At 45.0% G+C, this 19219-nt stretch overlaps 2 protein-coding genes across 2 annotated transcripts; one reads left to right on the forward strand and one right to left on the reverse strand.

Annotated features, from left to right (window-relative positions):
• Window positions 1–2861: 2861 nt before the first annotated feature.
• On the reverse strand, window positions 2862–6465 carry LOC115542741 (translation initiation factor IF-2). The gene is made up of 2 exons (XM_030355140.1): window positions 6262–6465; window positions 2862–5713 (listed from the first exon to the last, which is right to left on the reverse strand). Exon 2 carries the CDS (start codon window positions 5707–5709, stop codon window positions 4258–4260), a length of 1452 nt encoding a protein of 483 aa, XP_030211000.1. The 5' UTR covers window positions 5710–5713; window positions 6262–6465; the 3' UTR covers window positions 2862–4257.
• Window positions 6466–6819: 354 nt separating this feature from the next.
• On the forward strand, window positions 6820–16718 carry pptc7b (protein phosphatase targeting COQ7 b). The gene is made up of 6 exons (XM_030355153.1): window positions 6820–7306; window positions 8626–8805; window positions 13234–13432; window positions 15209–15332; window positions 15677–15806; window positions 15977–16718. Exons 1-6 carry the CDS (start codon window positions 7105–7107, stop codon window positions 16033–16035), a joined length of 894 nt encoding a protein of 297 aa, XP_030211013.1. The 5' UTR covers window positions 6820–7104; the 3' UTR covers window positions 16036–16718.
• Window positions 16719–19219: the final 2501 nt, after the last annotated feature.

Consider the following 19219-nt stretch of genomic DNA (forward strand, 5'->3'; position numbering starts at 1 on the left):
AAGGGGGGGAACAATATCATATTCAAGTTCCATTATAATCCTGCTCCATGTGAATATAGATGTTATACATTGCCTGGGTTTACTATAGTGATGTATGTTCGTGTTGTTTGTAGAGTATTTTTTGATTTATTTTGATCAAATGTTATTTGAATTGGAGTTAATAGAGGCAAGGCCTTGTATAATGGTATTGTACATATGCCACACAATGCCTGAATCCCTGTGTGGACAGAATGCAGGGAGAGTTCTGGATGCTGTATTGTTCTCTAGAGACCATGTGGCTCGAAGCTTTTGATTTGTATTGAGCGATGACAGGTGGCTTAATGTCCGTTTACCCACAGCAGCCAACTACTCGGTGTGTGTGTGTGCGTGTGACACACAAACACACACTGTGTTTGTGCGTGTGTGTGTGTGTTTATGTGTATGTGTGTGTGACACGTGTGTGTGTTTGGGTGTTTATGTGTGTCTTACACACTTTTGAGTGTGTCTGTGTGTGTGTGTATGCGAGATGTGTGTGTGTGTGTGTGTGCGTGCGTGTGTGTATGTTTGTATGTGTGTGTGTTTTGCATGTGTGTGAGTTGTTGGTGGGTGTGTCTGTGTAAACGTACTTGTCATTGTCATTTTCCGTAGTAATAGTATTATTCATAGTCGTAGGAGTTCTATTTTATTACTTTTATTTCTACTTACTTTTGTTTATCCCACCCTTTGAGGGCTATAAGGTTGGGGGTTTCATCAATATATGGCCTGTAAAGCCTTTTGCGGCTGTTACTGTGATTAAGGCTATACAAATACAATGGACTTGCCTTTTATAGTAGTAAAAGTATAGTATTCTTATTCAAAGTAACAGGAGTAATATAATTATTATTAGTACCAGAAGTATAGTATGCATATTCAAAGCAACAGGGGTTATTATTATTAGTTGTAGTAGTAGTATTGTATTCTTATTCTTAGCAACAGGAGTAATATTATTGTTAATTGGTGGTAGAAGTATAGCATTATTATTCATTGTAATAAGAGGACTATTATTATTTGTAGTTGTAGTACTACTCGTATAGTATTGTTGACTGTTGTGGCCCGTCTCTTCTGATTGTATTGACAGCAAGCGACGTCGGCCATGAACGGTCAACAGAAGCTCGCGGCGCTGTGCTTGTGCACGTTGCTTCTGGCGACGCTGTGCCCCCTCGTCCAGTCCAAGCGTAGCGGTGGCCTCGGCGGCTTCTTCAAAGGCAAAGGGAAGGGCAGTAAGAAGGAGGGGAGCGAGGGGAAGGGGAACGCCCCCGCCCAGCAGCCCACCAAGAAGAGCCTATTCTCCCCCAAGCAAGGACTGAAGCTGGCAGGAGCCGCGGCCGCCGGAGCAGTAGGCGGCTTCGGCCTGGGGTCCTGGGGCCGGCCCAAGTTTGGCATCGGACATCACGGCTCCAGCAGTAAGAAGGACCACAAGCGTGACAGTCAAGGAGTGAAGAACAGCTACCGGGTGAAGTCTTCCGCCCCCGCGGCTCAGGCGGACAGCCTCTTCTGTGCCGCGGGGTCGGTGATGGTCTACCTGTCTGTAGCCTGGATCAGGGGTCTGTAGAAGGCAGCCCACCACCACCCGGGGGCGCATCCAGACCTTTGTGCGTACAAACTGCTGCCGCCTGGTTTGCAACGTGGAAACAATAATCCACAGGATTTGCTAATAAAGTGAATTTAACCACATTGGTGTTATCCTTTCTTACATAAATGGCACGCCTACTCTTTCAGTGCTCTACGTTCTACACTGAACCTGACAAACGTATCGATTAACATTGAGCAGGTGTGGCGAGATGCAAAGAGACGTTATTGTACACACAAGTGTGTGTACAATGACGCACTGTATGGAAACACACGAATGGTAACACAAGACACCACCATGGTTTCCCTTCCCCCTGGTTCAGTAGAACTGAGGTTTTTTATATATTTTATTTTTATTTTGAATTGGTTGCTTTTCTTTGAAAACATCTTCGTGGTAAGAGGGTTTCATGTGCTGTCACATGCTCCCCCCCCTTAGGGAGTTAAGTTCCCTCTTCTTTTTTTTTGAGAATTGGCTGGACCTAAAATGATCGGCTGACCAACAAACTGTGGTTCTTTTGAGGTTTGTTATTTCAATGAGCTGTCTACAGCCCTGGGGGGACCTGTATATACCTAGATATATGTTGTGATCACTGGTCAGGTGGTCAAACTGGATTTAGGTTGTGGTCACTGGTCAGGTGGTCTATATACTATAACAGATATAGGTTGTGTTCACTGTTCAGGTGATCTATATACTAGCTATTTGTTGTGTTAATATAGCTGTTGTGTCCAATGTTCAGGTGGTCTTTATTTACCTAGATATAGGTTTTCTTCACTGGTCAGGTGGTCGATAGATATACGGTATATGTTGTGATCACTGGTCCGGTGTTCTTTCTATACCTAAATATATGTTGTGGTCACTTCAAACAAGAAAAGGCTGGATTAAAACACTTGAGATGTCAACCATGAGAAAAACAATGTTGAAAGAAATGAACTGTAATCTAACTAACTAATAAAATCAAATATATTTATAGAACACATTAGATATAACAATAACATAACAAATAATAAGCCGCAGTCCTGTCATCCTATACCTGCGATCTAAATAGGTTGCAAAACAACAGGCCCTATTTTACTTGAAAGAAAAGCCTGTTGCACAAAAGTCCAAGGGTGAGCGTGTTTACTATCAGCTTGTGTTCAATATATACGTGTTTTATAAAAGTTATCACTGCGCGTAGTACTGTGCTCTATACTTTGTGTTCTAATAATTCTAATAATCTAACAATTCTAATGTTTAATATTATGTTTGATTACATATATCAGAAACAATCAAGAGATGTCGTTTTTTGTTGTTGTTTTATTAGTATTTTATATATTAGGCAGGCAGGGAAAACAGTGAACTTAGCAAACTTAAAATTCATACATAAGATAAAATACCCTTGATAGGAGCCACCAGAAATTCATAAACATGTCTACATGCTCGACAAATGATCAACAACAGCACTACTTGCAACACCTTAATAAAGAATAATAAGTGCACTTCTAGAGGTTCAACAACATAATAGGGCATTAGAAAACAATTCCAGTTCTGGTCTGACAAACTACTTTTGTACCGAGATATTATGAATGGTTTAAAAAAGTTAGTTCATATGTTAGGTGAGTTCAAGTAAATTCTGAGGATGCGTTAGAGTTTAATTACTTATGTCTCTTATCAGACACTCTTACATATTGTATTCTTAATAAAACAGTTTGTGGCTATAATGTTTTGGTCAGTAATGACTTCTAATCCTTAACTTGTTTTATAACATTGTATTATATGGCTGTTGACAGCAAAGCAAATTATTAAGATTTAGCAGTGCAATGCTAGACAGATAAGAGTTAGTTTGTTTGTGTTTCAACTGAAAATAGTTATAAAGTAGGAAAAAATCCTGCACAGCATGCCTTTAAAAGCAGTAGTCATTTCTGTAAGTAAGGATATTTAAACAGCAGAACATTTACCATTTATATATCAATCCATGACAAATGATTACAAAATGCATATATACATAACATTCAATGTGATTCATCATATTATGAACGAGATAACTAGAACAGCCAAAGGAAACAATTACACTTGTAGCATGAAATCTGCAAAATATCCAGTACGACAAACAAGGAGTGCAGAGAAGCTCCTTTTAAAAAGTGCAATTATACTACAATTATACTCGTCAAATTATACTAGTGAAATTTCAATAATTTCTGTTTAATTTTAGTGCAACTTCATGAAACTTAACTTCAGTAAATCTTTAATCATATGCACACACAGCATCTCTCCCTTTCTAATTGAAATTGATGATCATGTCATTGTTGATTCCTTTTGAATAATTTACAAATCATTCTTTAAAATGACATAATTAGCGGCAGATGCTCATCAAAAGCTACAGTCCCTGATGATGACATAACTGATTGCGTACTTTGTAGCATCAGCATGTTTGAGAAGTTGACTTGAAAATCGACAGAAATGATCAACCCGATTATCAAAAGTAAATAAAACGTACCATCCAAATGATTTCCAGTCGATGGATTAACAGGGCTTAAATCGACGAGTGTTCATATACACATTAGATATGAAACGAGTGCAGGACCGAGTAACAGTATTGACAACGCACCGATGGGAGACCACAGTGACGACACAGGAGTGACAGACGGACAGGAGTGACAGACGGGGTGGCGGGGGGTTTAGAGAGGGGTGCCTCAGTGCAGGACGAAGACGCTGCACAGCAGCATGAGGAGCGAGGCGGGCAGCTGCTGCCCTCCTGCGTTCTGCGGCGCCCTGCCTCCGGGACGGGGATCCGAGCGCTGCTCCGGCTCGGCCTTCTTCAGGAACGCCGCGGAGTACTCCATGTAGTTCTCCACGCAGATCCGGGTCTTCACCTGATCGATCAGCGCCGGGTACCCGATGGCCTCGATGCCCACCAGGTCCTCGTCAGACTGCGGGCCGGGGGTCTTCTCCTGCAGGAGGTCCGTGCGCTTCATGCAGGTGGCCATGAAGCTGTCGTAGGTCTGGGCGCGGGGCGGCGGCTTGTAGGCGTAGTCGCGGCCGTAGTCCACCTCGTCCGTGGAGTTGGTGCCGTAGCGGCGGTACATGTAGCTGTTGTAGTTCCTCTCCTCCTCCGGGTTGCGGAAGTTGAAGTGGGGCCGGGGGAAACGCCCGAGGCCGTAGCCCACCGCCATGCCGGCCACGGCCCCCACGCCGGCCGCCATCATGGCCTTCTTGGCGAAGCCCCTGGACTGCTGCGACGGGTTGAAGCCGTTGTTCTGGACAGAGTGCGAGAACGGGGAGCCCCCTCCCATGCCGTGTCCCCCGCCGCCGCCGTACCCTCCTCCGCCGTACCGGGGACTGAGGATCTTATTGTTGGGGTTCCAGTTGGGGTAGCCGCCTGCTCCTCCTCCTGCGTACCCCCCTCCACCACCGGGGTACCCTCCTGCTCCGCCGTACCCACCGCCGCCCGGATATCCACCGGGTTGACCCCATCCTTGTCCTCCAGCCCCTCCAGCCCCTCGGACCGGGTACCCTCCTGGGTAGCCCCCGGCCACTGGGTACCCGCCGCCGCCTGGGTACTGGGGTGGATACCCTCGGGCCGGGTTCTGGTTAGGGTAACCCCCAGCGGCTGGGTATCCACCAGGGTTCTGGTTGGGATAGCCTGGGTTGGCCCTGCCCGGGTACTGGTTGGGGTATCCACCAGCAGGGTTCTGGTTGGGATAGCCCGGGTTGGCCCTGCCTGGGTTCTGGTTGGGGTATCCACCAGCTGGGTTCTGGTTGGGGTATCCACCAGCTGGGTTCTGGTTGGGGTATCCACCAGCAGGGTTCTGGTTAGGCTGGCCCGCGGGATTGGCTCTTCCTGGGTTCTGTTTAGGGTAACTACCTCCACCAGGGTAACTGCCACCCCCGGGGTAACTCCCAGGAGCTGGCTTCTGTTTGGGAGGGGGGTGAGGGTAGCTCCCACCGGCCGGATATGGGTTGGGTTGGTTTCTATTGGGAGTCGAAGGCGATCGACTTGGTTTTTGGTTTCCAGACTGCGTTTTTGTTCGGCTTGCGGATGAGGTCCTTGATCCGCCGCTGCTGCTGCCCCTCTTAGCCCATGCGGGCTCAGAGGCCAGAAGAGCAATGGCTAGCAGACACAGAAGCGCCACACTCTTCATCATGCCTCTGTAAAGGAAAACGTCAAAGCCGCTTGAATATACTTTATAAACAAATAGGCATTGCATCCTGGGGATTTAGGCCTGCATCCCGGTATTAATACAAGAAAATGTATCCATAACCATAATGTATCAGCGTTTTATCAGAACACCGATTCTGACATATTATAAGTAAATGAATGAATAAAACCCGATCGGTCATATATATGTGTGCGTGTGTGCATATTAATATGGGCTACACACTGTTAAGACGGGATACGATGTAAGAAATAAACGATTGGGTTCTACTGGACAATAATATTCGTGAAGCGAATATTATGAATCGAACATCTGAATATCAAATGAGTGAAATATCAATTCTGCTGGTGGCTGAACCATCTATTTGATAACAACGAAACCATGACGTTATACTGAAGACACCCTAACATATCGTTATAACGGGCAAAATAACAGATAATAACCTTAAAGCTAAAGAGTATACATAGTATAATCTACATAACCATAATACATAGAACAGATTGATAGAATAAATGCAAAGAGCATTCACGTCTGTCTTACCAACAACTTGAATCCAATTTGTTATTCCCGGATATTTTCCGTGATACGACGTTGTCCGCTGCTGGGAACGGTCTTGTTGAATGTCAGGAACTGGTGAGGTGCATTTGATTCCTCGTCCTCGATTATCAGAATGAAAGGGGTGGATCCCTTGAATGACTTGCGGTTGGGACCAGCCTCGACAATAGAGATGATGTTAATCGAATAATGAATGAATTACTTGTCTCGATTACAATATTTAATTAATGAATACATTTGATACATTTATTGCCAACTCATTTGATGCTGTGATTCTTCAAATATTTTAAAAAAATAATTTTATGATAATTAGTTTTATTGTATTATGTGAGTACGTGTTGGTTATTTATCGTGCGTATCCACAATATTATAATTGCATTTCACTGACTATATTGGCCAACAGTTTATAATTACCAAGTTCCCCGATTATGTCATAGAGTGCTAACGCACAAGCCATGGCTCAAAAGGTGAGACGTCGCACGCGGTTCACTCTGCAGAACTATCAAGCGCACCCACGCGCTTTGCGCGCGCAGCCGTCTGTGACGTCGTACACACACACTGCAAGTCGTGACACCCTAGTGGATGAGAAACATGTCGGGGAGGATAGTGCACACCGGAGGAACTCTGTTATTATCTAATAAAACATAGACGTCGGACAATAGTACGGACCGTGGGATCTTCGCGACTGCTTTACTGCAGTATAATACTAGTTTCTTACGGTGGAAATGGGATGTGTTGAACTGAACCAGGCCCAGATCCTCTAGTGCGCGACGTGGGAAGGCTATACGGTTGTTTGGGTTTTAAAGACGGGTTGTGGGTCCTTGGGGCATGTTGTCTGTATTATCGTATGGGAGACTGGTGGCCAGGGCGGTCCTTGGAGGACTCTCTCAAACCGACGGTCGAGATTACAGTTTGGTCACCGCGAGTTATGGGTTCGGAAAGGACTTCCGTAAGGGGATCCTGAAGAAAGGGATGTGCTACGGGGACGACGCCTGCTTCATAGCGCGGCACAAAGCGGCCGATGTGTTGGGTAAGCACCCCCCCCCCCCCCCCCCCGTTGTTAACCAATGTACCTCTGTTGTTGCATACACTACTAGTTGTGCTAACTCACGTGTGGACCGTGCAGACATGTCTGTTTGACATCCTGGTTAGGGTTACGCATGACCTTCAGGGTTAGGATTATGTATCATATTTTCGGGTTAGGGATGACCGTCTGGGTTAGGGTTGGGGATGACCTTCAATGATCCAGCACGTGATCACACACTCAGGTGAAAACACGACCAGCCTCCCGTCTTCCGCTGGGCTATAATATGTAATGTGATGGTTGTCATGAAGAACGAATGACTCATTACATACAACTGTAAACCAAAATATTCGTTGGAAACCTAAATAAAAGAATATGTGTGAACACCGGGAGGGAAAAGCATGTGTTAAGGGTAATCGTGGGTAAAGCGGTGACCTTTCACCCAGAAACTCAGTTCAGAGCCAGGGCATTGCGGGAGCAGTTTTGTAATACGCTTATGTATATGTGATTGGATCTGTAGAACTGCACTACATATGTATTTAAGACTTATATTTACAATGTCTTATAAAGGTCAGAATGGTTGACAGTGGAGGCAGCCATGTTGCTAATGGTTGTAGCAGTGTAGCTGAGGACAAATGCTTTTGTTGGGGGCGCTGAAGGGTCTAGCCAACAAAACAGCGTTTGGCAACCACTTGGTGTTCATTGCCTTTCCTAGTTCTACTGTAGTTCATTTGTCTTTGACTTAAAAATCCTCCCCGAGGAACAGTCGACATACGGGCCGACGTCCTCGTCCGTGCGGTCGCACCGGGCTCACGTGCCACATACCGTGGCGTAGTATTGCAGCCGCGTGCCCAGTGTCTGCTCTGTCCGCACGCCAGTCTGGGCACGGTGCCCAGTGGTCTTTACGTCATCGCTCTACGCAACTCATCCAGAACGACGCGTTTGACTTATTTGAGTACGAATCGTAGTTTCCCCTTTGCTGTTGCAATGTTTGGTCTGTGTGGTCACAACCTTCAATGTTCACACGTTAGCCCCCTAGTGCATTCGCTCCGCCAAACAGCCTTGAGAATAAACATTTACTTCCCCTCGGTTAACCTACCCAGGGCATAGACAAGCCATGTTTATATATTCAGATAGGAGCGAGATCATTTCGATTTTGGTTTATGGACTCCTCGTTCACAAGTTTTCCACTAGTTCTAAAATAAATACAAACCGTTCTGTTAGGATGTCCAAAGGTATATTCTCCTCATGTCAGGGTCCTCTTGAAACAGACAGTACAACTCATTCAAAACACATCTCCTGTATGTTCTATATATCATCTCAAGGTGTGGCAGATGGCGTCGGGGGTTGGCGTGACTACGGCGTGGACCCCTCCCAGTTCTCCGCCACCCTGATGCGGACTTGCGAGCGGCTGGTAAAGGAGGGGCGCTTCGTGCCCAGCCAGCCCGTGGGCATCCTCACCTCGGGGTACTACGAGCTCCTGCAGAACAAAGTCCCGCTGTTAGGTGAGCACGTCCTTCACCTCGCAGCTGCTCTACCGGAAGGTCTACCCAGTGGACTGGACCAACTAGTAGAATAGAGGGATCAGCTTACCCAGTAGACTGCACCAACAGGTAGGAGAGATGGATACAGCTACCCAGTGGACTGGACCAACTCCTAGGATAGATAGATCAGCTTACCCAGTAGACTGTACCAACAGTTTGGGGGGGGTAGGTCCAGCCTACCCAGTGGACCGAACCAACTGGTAGGATAAATGGAACCGGCTGCACAGTGGACTGTACCAACTGGTAGTATATCGATAGATCAGCTTAGCCAGTGGACTGTACCAAATGGTAGAATAGATAGACATGGTTACACTGTGGACTGTACCAACTGGTTGGATAGATGGAACCGGCTGTACAGTGGCCTGTACCAACTGGTAGTATCGATAGATCAGCTTAGCCAGTGGACTGTACCAACTGGTAGAATAGATAGACATGGTTACACTGTCGACTGTACCAACAGGTAGGAGAGATAGATCAGCTTAGCCAGTCGACTGTACCAACAGGTAGGAGAGATAGATCAGCTTAGCCAGTCGACTGTACCAACAGGTAGGAGAGATAGATCCAGTCTACACAGTGGACTGTGCAACTGGTTGGATAGATAGGTATGGCTACACTGTGGACTGTACCAAATGGTAGGATAGATCGCAAGGTGAACTGTACCAGCTGTTAGGATAGATTGATCAGCTTACCCAGTAGACTGTACCAACAGGTAGGATAGATAGTTCCAGTTTACACAGTGGACTGTACCAACTGGTAGGATAGGTAGATCAGCTTACCCAGTAGACTGTAGGAGATAGATAGTGGTACACTGTGGACTGTACCAACTCGTAGGATAGATGGATCAGCTTACCCAGTAGACAGTACCAACTGGTAGAATAGATAGACATGGCTACACTGTGGACTGTACCAACTGGTAGGATAAACGGAACCGGCTGAACAGTGGCCTGTACCAACTCGTAGGATAGATGGAACTGGCTGTACACAGTGGACTGTACCAACTAGCAGTATGGATAGATCATCTTACCCAGTCGACTGTACCAACTGATATAATAGATGGATCAGGCTACACTGTGGACTACCAACTAGTAGGCCATCCATCACACATTTGGATTAACACTCCCACTTGTGGTGTCACTGTCGGTCGATTTAAAAATGGCTTGAAATGGCTGATAAGCCTAACGCCAGGCGGTAGAATAGAACCCTTGTAAGCGTGGTTAGTGATTCGTTTCATGAGTCCTTTGTTATATTCCTCATGCTGTGTGCATACTGTCGGGCTCTTCCATGTCTCCTCTAGACAAGGGGCTGCTCTTGTCTGTCTCGTGACTCCCTGCCGGAGGCGGTAATTAGTATAATGGCAGCAAATCTGAGCTATTAAGAGCCATGTTCATACGTTAAATGCTTTGGCTTTCAGGCTCACTATAAAAGGATATTTCGACATTCTAATGCCCCAGAAAAGGCCAGACTAAGTTCTCGGAACACACACAAACACACACACTCGCACTGGCATAGAAAGCCACACACACACACACAATCGCAAACACACACACACACACACACACACACACACACACACACACACACTGACACACACAAACGCACACGCCCATCCAGCGGGAGTACAATTATAAAGTTAGGTCCAGAGTGAGTCATTTTGGCCCTGGGCGAATCCATGAGAAGAGTGGGACATAACTACAGCATGAGTCAGAGGGCCCTGCAAGGGTACTAAAAGGTTCCAAAACTTGTTTTGGTCGCATTCCGCCAAAAGATTGGAAATACTTCAAAAGATTGGAAAAACTACTAATAAATGGCGTGCCAAAAGTGTACTCCACCCCAGTGTTTGTTCGTAGCCGACTCTCTACTATTTCTTCTGAAGCCACTTTGTCTGTACGTGTTGGTTTAGACGCTACTGTTTGTTCTGAAGCAACGTTGCCTGTATGTGCTGGTTCATAGCAGACTCTGTTCCTTTTGAAGCGACAAGCTCGGTTGTTTGGTTTTGCAAATGGTAATGGCTCAAAGTGTAGTTGCACAGGCATGACTGTTGAGATTCATATCGATATCGGCCTTGTGGGAGATATTGCGATGAGGTTGGTGAGGATAGTCTCGTGGCTACACTGACAACGTCCTAGGTTTCAATCCCCAATTTCCAAAGCTGTAGGCTTCCTTGAGCAAGACCCCCCCCAACCCCTTACTACTAAGGAAATCTAACTTGCTGCTTTCGAACCAAGCATCTGCCTAATGAATAAATGGCAGGGATGTGAGAGAAGACCTTTCAGGGAGCTGCCTTTTGAAATCGATCCCATGGTATTTCCTACAGTCTGACATCAGGGAGGTAACGTGAGGCCGGAACCATCTCACTCACTCTCCACCGCCAACCAGGCAGATCTATCTGAGTTAAAAATGGATGTGAAGCGGTCGTAACTCGACGAGTGAACAAGCCGTCCCATTCCCAGTGTCGGTATGTCTGGAACATATTAGACCCCTCTTCTTGGTCTTGAACCAAATCTTTTCACGTGGCCTGTTTGTATTTTAGAAGCCATAACCAGAAGTGTGTTCGGGCCTTCCAGGTCCAGGTTTGACCTCTACTGGGCCCTGGGACTTACAATTATAGCCTTCATTTATTCTCAATTTCCTTACTTTTCATGATGTACTATAATCTAGACGGGTCAGCATCTTCTAGCCAAAATATAATGTATACTCATACGAGAGTGTTTGGATATATATAGCTGATATGCATGGACCACGTCAACGTTTTATATAAATTGAAATAACTGCATGTTGGTTCAGCAGCTGTTAAAATCCTGAATGTTTTCAAATGTCCTCAGTTACATGAACCCATTATCTTCGGGGTTATGAAGCATCGATAGAGTATACATGCTGTTGGTTAGGGCTGGGGTTTGACTGAGTGGAGCTTTAATAATTCAAGCAGCTTTAAGAAGCTATAGCTCCATGGTATAAGTCCTGTTTTAACAGTGCCTCCGAAGTAGGCACCTTCATTGAACCAATTAACCATTGAACCTTTTAGTATTGATTTGATATTTCCTGTCGATGGCTATCCAAGATGGATGCCATATTAGCGAATCTTTCCTGTCCGTCTAAAACAGTTTTCTCACATGTGTAAGGTTCGCAAAATATCTTCCTTTTTTTGTAAGAAGCATTTAAAAACCCAGCTTCTAGACAGGCTGTCAGTTGTTCACTTTTGGTTTCCATACTTCTATGCTAGGGCTGAACGATTTCAGGAAAAGATTGAATTGCGATTTCTCTGGCAGCTATTGCGATTTCGATTTTCTTCATGATATTCTTCAAATCAAGCTTCAGTTCAATATTCTCAATGTACAGTAATATTTACAAACATGAAATCATACCATTAAAACATTACATGCCATTACTCTAATGTAAGAATGAAAACTAAAGTTAAGAATTGATTTCAAATGTATTTATTAAGAAACTTGCATGTAAACTAGTACTAGAACAAGTCCTTGACCAACTGTTATGTATACACTCATTATATAACAGTTATGAACCAATCAGATCGCTGGATTTAAGCCACCCGTTGTATAAACAAATATTATATTACATACTATTATATTATATATAGAGCTCCAGGAGTCGCAAACGGCAACATTCACTTTCTCCTCAATGATGCAGTTCACCCCGGACTGAACTGCACTGAGTTTGACGGTTTAACTCTGATTGGCTGTTACGTTACACATGTGACTCAGTGGCCACGCTGTTGAACGATGATTGGCTGTCATCACGCGAAACGTGAACGCGCTTGCCTGTGCACGGCGAAAGTGTGGCGCGACAAATCAAAACCTGTCGCCGGCTTTTTTCTCTCGCGAAAAATTCGCCCGATACGCGTCTATACGTTCACTTTGTATGGGATCCTGTTTGAACGCACAGTAGACAGCCATTTATTAGATTCCTAATAAACCGTTGGAACACACAAGACCGGTAACCATAACAACGCCGGTAAACAAACCCCTCGAAGAGAGCTCCCAGCCCTACAGCCATCCGGAGGCTCACACAGCTTTTGCCCTTGATATTGGAACACCAGGTCGTGTTACAATTATATTATATTAATTCGCCCGATTCGCGTCTCTGAGTTGACGCGTGAACGCACAGTAAAACCGAAAAAAACGTGGCTTTGGTGATCCCGAGATCGCGTTGTCTGAAATCGCGATTTCGATCAGAAAACGATAAATCGTTCAGCCCTATTCTATGCTATTCCTGAATGATTCCTAAACCATGACCATATGTGTTTGGGACGTCTATCATGTTTTCTGACGTTGCATCCCTTGTCCCTGAAGGTACTCCTTCAATTAAATGTTACTTGTGACCTCCAACCCTTCTGACCCTCAACTTTCCCTCCGACCCCCTGGTCTCCTGCAGGCAGCAGCACGGCCTGCATCGTGGTTCTGGACCGGCGGAGCCACCAGCTCCACACGTGTAACCTGGGCGACTCGGGCTTCCTGGTGGTGCGGGGTGGCGAGGTGGTGCACCGGTCGGACGAGCAGCAGCACTACTTCAACACCCCCTTCCAGCTCTCCATCGCCCCCCCTGGGGTGGAGGGGGTGGTGCTCAGCGACAGGTGAGCTCCTCAATGCTGAAGGGCGGGAATGACCGGGAAATAAATGAATGCATACGTATTAGGGATGGGCACGAGTAGTAAATTCCAAACTCGAGTGATCGAATGAATTCCTCGAGGATCAATCGAGTACTCGTTTAAAACGAATCTATTTTTAGAATGCAACGAATCTGCAGCAGGAATTGGCCTAGTGATGAACGGCAATATTACCAACCAAATATGTGATGCTTATTCTCAATCCAAACAGTCAAGAGTTATCAGAGTATTCATTATTTATTTTGGCAAACGTTCAAAACACATTTTCCTTGCAAAAATAAATATGCGTCTCACTATTTAAATCACATCGAACAAAGGCCTGTAACATTTTTTTAAAAAAAAACAAAACAAGTAGCCTAACCATTGCAAATAATTTAAAGCTGCAAATAAAACGGCAGGCGGCAGCAAATGAACAAAAAAAAATACTCAGCGTTGTGATCTTCTATACACGGCCGGGATTACAGCTGCGTCTTGCGACGGTGAAAATAACCGTCACACTTGGTTGCTGCGGGTCTGCTTTCCCGAACTTACCGTTGTGTTTCAGGAGCATATGTGGCCTCATAGTACTTGTAGTACTCTGGTAGCTCGATTTCGCTTGGCATATTTGACATTTCTCCTTATGATCTCCTATTTCTGTAAAGTATTTCAATACTTCGCTGCGCTTTGCTCTAACCGCCATCTCTTAACTTTTTGAATTCTGGTGTTGTGCACACACGGCACGCGCCGCACAGAAATTTGATACATTTCATTTGCTTTGTGCACGGCACGCGCCAGTGGTGCCACACAGAAAATGTATACATTTGCATCAGAAAACTTGTCTGTGTGTATATGCAAACTCGAGTTTGCCTATCCACCAACCGAGTTCATTTGTAACGAGGAGTACTCGAGTAATCGATTCCTCACGCCCATCCCTAATGCGTATTATTCTTGTGGAATAAGTGCTCTCTGGGATTTGTCCACCTCAAAATTAGATTTGAGTGTGTGGAATTGGATATAAAGGGTTGATGTATTTTTTACCAAGAGGTAAAACTGACACTCAGTGTTCAAACAACAGAGCGAGTGTGTTGTTTTCACAAGATCTTCAGCATTCATCTTTTATATTGACACCTGCAGAAAACCGCCAACTGCTGTATTTGTTGCCCTAGATACCAGACATAACTGACGCGTTTACATAAGCGATGGCAACTGTCAAAGCAAAATGGTGGACACTTCTTTTTCAAGGAACACAAAAAGGTCAATAGTGTACAAATTGAGCTTCTTATGCTGCTAAGGACTTAACCTTCCTATGCTGCTCTACAGATTTTACCTTCCTATGCTGCTACAGAATTTACCTTCCTATGCTGCTACTGATTTGAGCAGGGTGTGTGTGAGAGACAAGAGCTCCTCTCAGATTTAGACTTGCCAGCTTGACCTCATCCTGTGACCATTGACCCGAAATGCTTAGTTATTTTAAAACTGTGCACTGCTTTTAACCCCCTCGACTCTAGCGAGTGCGTTAAGGACCCACATTCAAGCGGGCTGCCCTGTTGTAATGTCGACACCAATCCCAGCCGCACTGGGCTGTCACACCATTAAACCGAGTCAATCCAGCCCTGCATATGTATATGGAAAAGGGACAATTGGTGGCTGCTCTTTCTCCATCTGCATCACTCCTGTTTCACTGGTTGGCTGACCCTAACGTGCATGCGTGTCTCTCTCTCTTTCTTCCTTTCTTTCTTTCTTTCCCCCGTCTGCCTCCTCTAGCCCCGACGCTGCTGACAGCGCCTCCTTCGACGTGCAGCTGGGCGACATCATCCTGACGGCCACCGACGGCCTCTTCGACAACATGCCCGACTACATGATCCTACGGGAGCTCAAGAAGCTCAAGGTATTCCAACTGTTGCGGTGAAAGTCACATGACTTCTGTATTTAGATCGCTTTCACCTGTGGAGTTGTGGGATCGGGAGCCAGTGGGTTTTCCGCAAGGTGGTCCCTTCTGCTGCACACATTCAGCATGTGATCTGTCCTCCAGGATAGATGCCATAGTTATGTTATCGTGTTGAGTACGTAATGAAGAAAGGCTATTGGTTGAAGAGCCCCATCAGGCCTTCTTCAGCAAATTACTCCACCAAGCACAGAGTAATCCACACAGCTACCACCAATATCAACCAGAAATTGTAATGTCTAATGTACGATACGCATCACGTGCTAATCGCTTTATTTGTTTTTCAGACCACAAACTACGACAGCGTCCTGCAGACGGCAGAAAGCATCGCCAAGCAAGCGCACGACCTCGCCTACGACCCCAACTACATGTCCCCGTTTGCACAGTTCGCCTGCGACAACGGACTGAATGTGCGAGGTGAGACATCCGATTTCTTTGTCACCCTGGGGTACAGTATTGGACTTAGCAGTGGACCTATCGTCGGGTTACACAGAGGCAAAATGCCCTCCCTTCACTTTTAAGACTCATGAGCAGCATTACATAATATTGACCCCTCCCTCCTTTCTCCCCCTTCTGTTGTGCTGCAGGTGGGAAGCCAGATGACATCACGGTGCTGCTGTCCATTGTTGCAGAATACACAGACTGAGTGCTGTGTGTGCGTGTGGGCATGGGCATGTGTGACCCCTTGTGTCCTTCCTTCTACTTCTTTGGCCAAGTCGACCCCCTTCCCCCCCACACACACAAACACACGCACACACTGCCCTGCGCCGGGTCGAAGGTTCACCGCGCTCCTGAGCGGGGAAGGAGGGGGAAAGGGCAGCTAAGGCCCCTTCATGTGGATCATGACGGAACAGCCGATGGACAGTTCTCTGTATCCTCTGATGGTTAAAGGGCTTAACGTTAGCAGAGCCCTCAGTTATACACAACGGTACTGTAACCACCCCACAGCTGCAGGGACGCCCAGCGAGCAGGTCATTACACGATGCTGCTCGCGATACTCATTGGCTTGTGTGTGCGAATGCTGTCAGGTATACATGGGTGTGTTTCGGTTCGCAAGAGAGGTCGATGGCGAAGAGTGGACGTTGTTCTGTCGTGTAGGAAGACGTTTCTGTGGCTGAGTGATATGTTTGATGTGATGGCCCATCGTCACATGGGACATGGTGGTCTGCAGGTTCTCAAGAATTTGGAAAGAAATGGGTGGCGTGATGGATCTGTCTCTGTTGTTGTCGCTGAAGTTGTGTCATTTCTGTGTCATAAAGTAATTGTGTATGCGTGGCATTTGATCTGGAAAGATGAAGATGTTTCTTAAAGGTTGGGTATGGAATTCTCTTTTTTGGCCATTTTTGCAAAATTACTTGAAATCCTTATCATAACCCACTTACAGCCGCTGAGTTAGAAGTACTTGCATGAAAATTAAACAAGTCAATCATCTGTGGAACGAGCAGGGCTCGAAAAACTCCAGCCAATGATTTCCAGACCCACCGAGTGGCATCTGACAGTAAGTACGTCAATCAAATGGTTGTACTGCACTCCCCCCGTGCGTGACGCCTTCGTGCACGTACTCAAAGCTCGTGACCCAGAGCAAGCTTCTGTTTGTTACCCTGCGGTAGTTACTGGAGCTAGCTAACTAGCTAATGGTTCCCTCGTGCATGATTGCGAGTCCATGTACTTGGAATGGGTGGAGTCAGAGTCATCGTTGAAGGAGAGGGGGTAGGACCATTTGAGTTGGGTATTTTCAAAATCTGCTGGCGTTTCGCAAATCCCATACCCAACCTTCAAGGATTAGGAGAGAGAGGGATATGGGCGAGTGAGTGTTTGTATGGGTAGCTAGCTAGTACTTCCCCAACAGCTCCAAATTGTCTTGTCTAAACATATTCAATAGCTCCTGCTATTGAATATATTATTATTATATTGAAAAGCGCCTGCTATAGAAGCTCTCATCTGGTTTGTCACTAGGTTTATGAACTGTCAGTCTTTCCCTAAGTTGTACATATTGTTTTTGTTGTGTTTTCTCTTCTGGCCTTACCATGTTTGTTTTGGTGTAAAGCATTATTACATACTGTTGTGAATGACGTACACATGCAACATTTGCATCTGTAAAATGAACGGTTGACTATGGAAGTAAGCTTCATAAATCTCTCGCTTCCATCGGCAGAAATGAACAATTTACTTAGCATGACTGATTTAGGATATGTCGTAGAGGGGATGTTAGATTTTTGTGGGTGGGTGAGTGTGGCCAATATGTGGTAAAGTGCAACATTGAATGTGTGGGTATATGATGTACATTTGATGTTTGCTATCCAACGATGCTAAAGCTAGCATCTGGAAATGCTACGACTGCAATTATAGGTCAGGCCTGAATTAAAATACAGTTTTATTTTTGTAAGTGTTATTTAGTTGTAAGAGTGACTATTGGAAGCCATTAGCTTCTCACAGTTGGATGGATGACTAAACAGAAATCCTATCTCAACACAAACGAGATAAAGAAGTAGTTTCCTATTGTTTTGGTTATTTCTTTTGGTTATGAATGTAATTCTCGCTGCGTCTTTTTACTGTAACTTAAATTTCTCACTGCAGCGTACATTTAGACTTGGTTCTCTTGATTTGCGTGAGTGTATTTAAAAGCATGTACCAGAATTGACACGAATCAAAGACAAGAATAACCCAATTCTGATATTGGCAGTCCATCTCATTTGTTTTAACAGTCACCCGGGTATTATTCCAGATGTCATCCTTAAACCATGGCCACACCAAAGACAGACTTCATTTGCATAATTCCATTAAATATTTGAAAAACACAGTTTAGCAATACAATTAATTTCACTTGAATACGATAATATTGCTGGTAGCTGCAGCTTGTTTGTGTCCCAGTCGGCCTCCCCTGCTTGTGAAGTGACCCAGTTAGCGCATCTGTTCAATGTTAATGCTGACTAATCTACAAAGCCGGTTTAAACAAACCAAAGAAAGAAAGCCATATACAGCATGTAATTAGAAAAACTGCTACACATCTCGCTACCAAGGGTGTTCACCAGATGTTTAGAGACCAATAGTGCCACTGTTGTTGACACTAGAAATAATTTCAAAAGGCCAATAGCTAAGCCCGCCGCCGCCGTGTCCCGGATGCAACAGTGTTGTCCAGATGTGCAGCATGGAACAACATGGGGAGATCAACACGTATATTTTTATAACAGTCTACTTGTGACTGAAAATGGTTCTTGTATCCATAATCTTATGCTTTACTTGTTTTTCTCTTTTGCTCCCCCCTTAATTTCTTTTTTACTTTAGTTTTGCATGATTTCTTAACTACATGAAAGCATTACCTGTTACAGCTTGACTCACTGTATGATTCCTGTCTTATGATACTGTCTTCTTGATTAACAATGTTAAGTTACATTGAATTATGGGTGAAATACTCAGTGTGTTTGTATGTGTGTGGTGGGGAAAATGGATTGGCCATGAGCAGTGACAGTCTTCACACAGGGGGTTGTAACTGAACAAGGGGGAGCTTAGCCTTAACTGCAGACCTAAACTAAAAACATGCCTTTTTTGGCCCAGGTTGATGTAATTGAGATCTGCCCACCTCGCTCTTGTGTATAGAACAGTTTAAAAGGTGCTTTTGCTTGACCTCCTTCCAGAAAGCGATGTTTGTGTGTACAAAAGATATGCGTGTGTGTATACAGTGTAACAATACAGGTCTAATGTATGTAAATATGTTTTAAAAGATGTAAAATATTTAAATAAAGAGTCTAGTATTTATACTTAACATGTTTACAGTCTCTCGGTAGCCATAATGTGCTGCTGTTTTTTTATCGAACGAAATGTACAATTTT

The sequence above is a fragment of the Gadus morhua genome, chromosome 4 (genome assembly GCF_902167405.1).
Source record: "Gadus morhua chromosome 4, gadMor3.0, whole genome shotgun sequence".
In the NCBI taxonomy this organism is placed as follows: Eukaryota; Metazoa; Chordata; class Actinopteri; order Gadiformes; family Gadidae; genus Gadus; species Gadus morhua.

Bases quoted from the DNA above. Each gene is read 5' to 3' on its own strand.
- pptc7b (XM_030355153.1), top strand. From the start codon at position 7,105: ATGTTGTCTGTATTATCGTATGGGAGACTGGTGGCCAGGGCGGTCCTT. The intron at 13,433-15,208 runs GTGAGCTCCTCA...TGCCTCCTCTAG, and splicing joins GGGGTGGTGCTCAGCGACAG to CCCCGACGCTGCTGACAGCG. The intron at 15,333-15,676 runs GTATTCCAACTG...TTTGTTTTTCAG, and splicing joins GGGAGCTCAAGAAGCTCAAG to ACCACAAACTACGACAGCGT.
- LOC115542741 (XM_030355140.1), bottom strand. From the start codon at position 5,709: ATGATGAAGAGTGTGGCGCTTCTGTGTCTGCTAGCCATTGCTCTTCTG.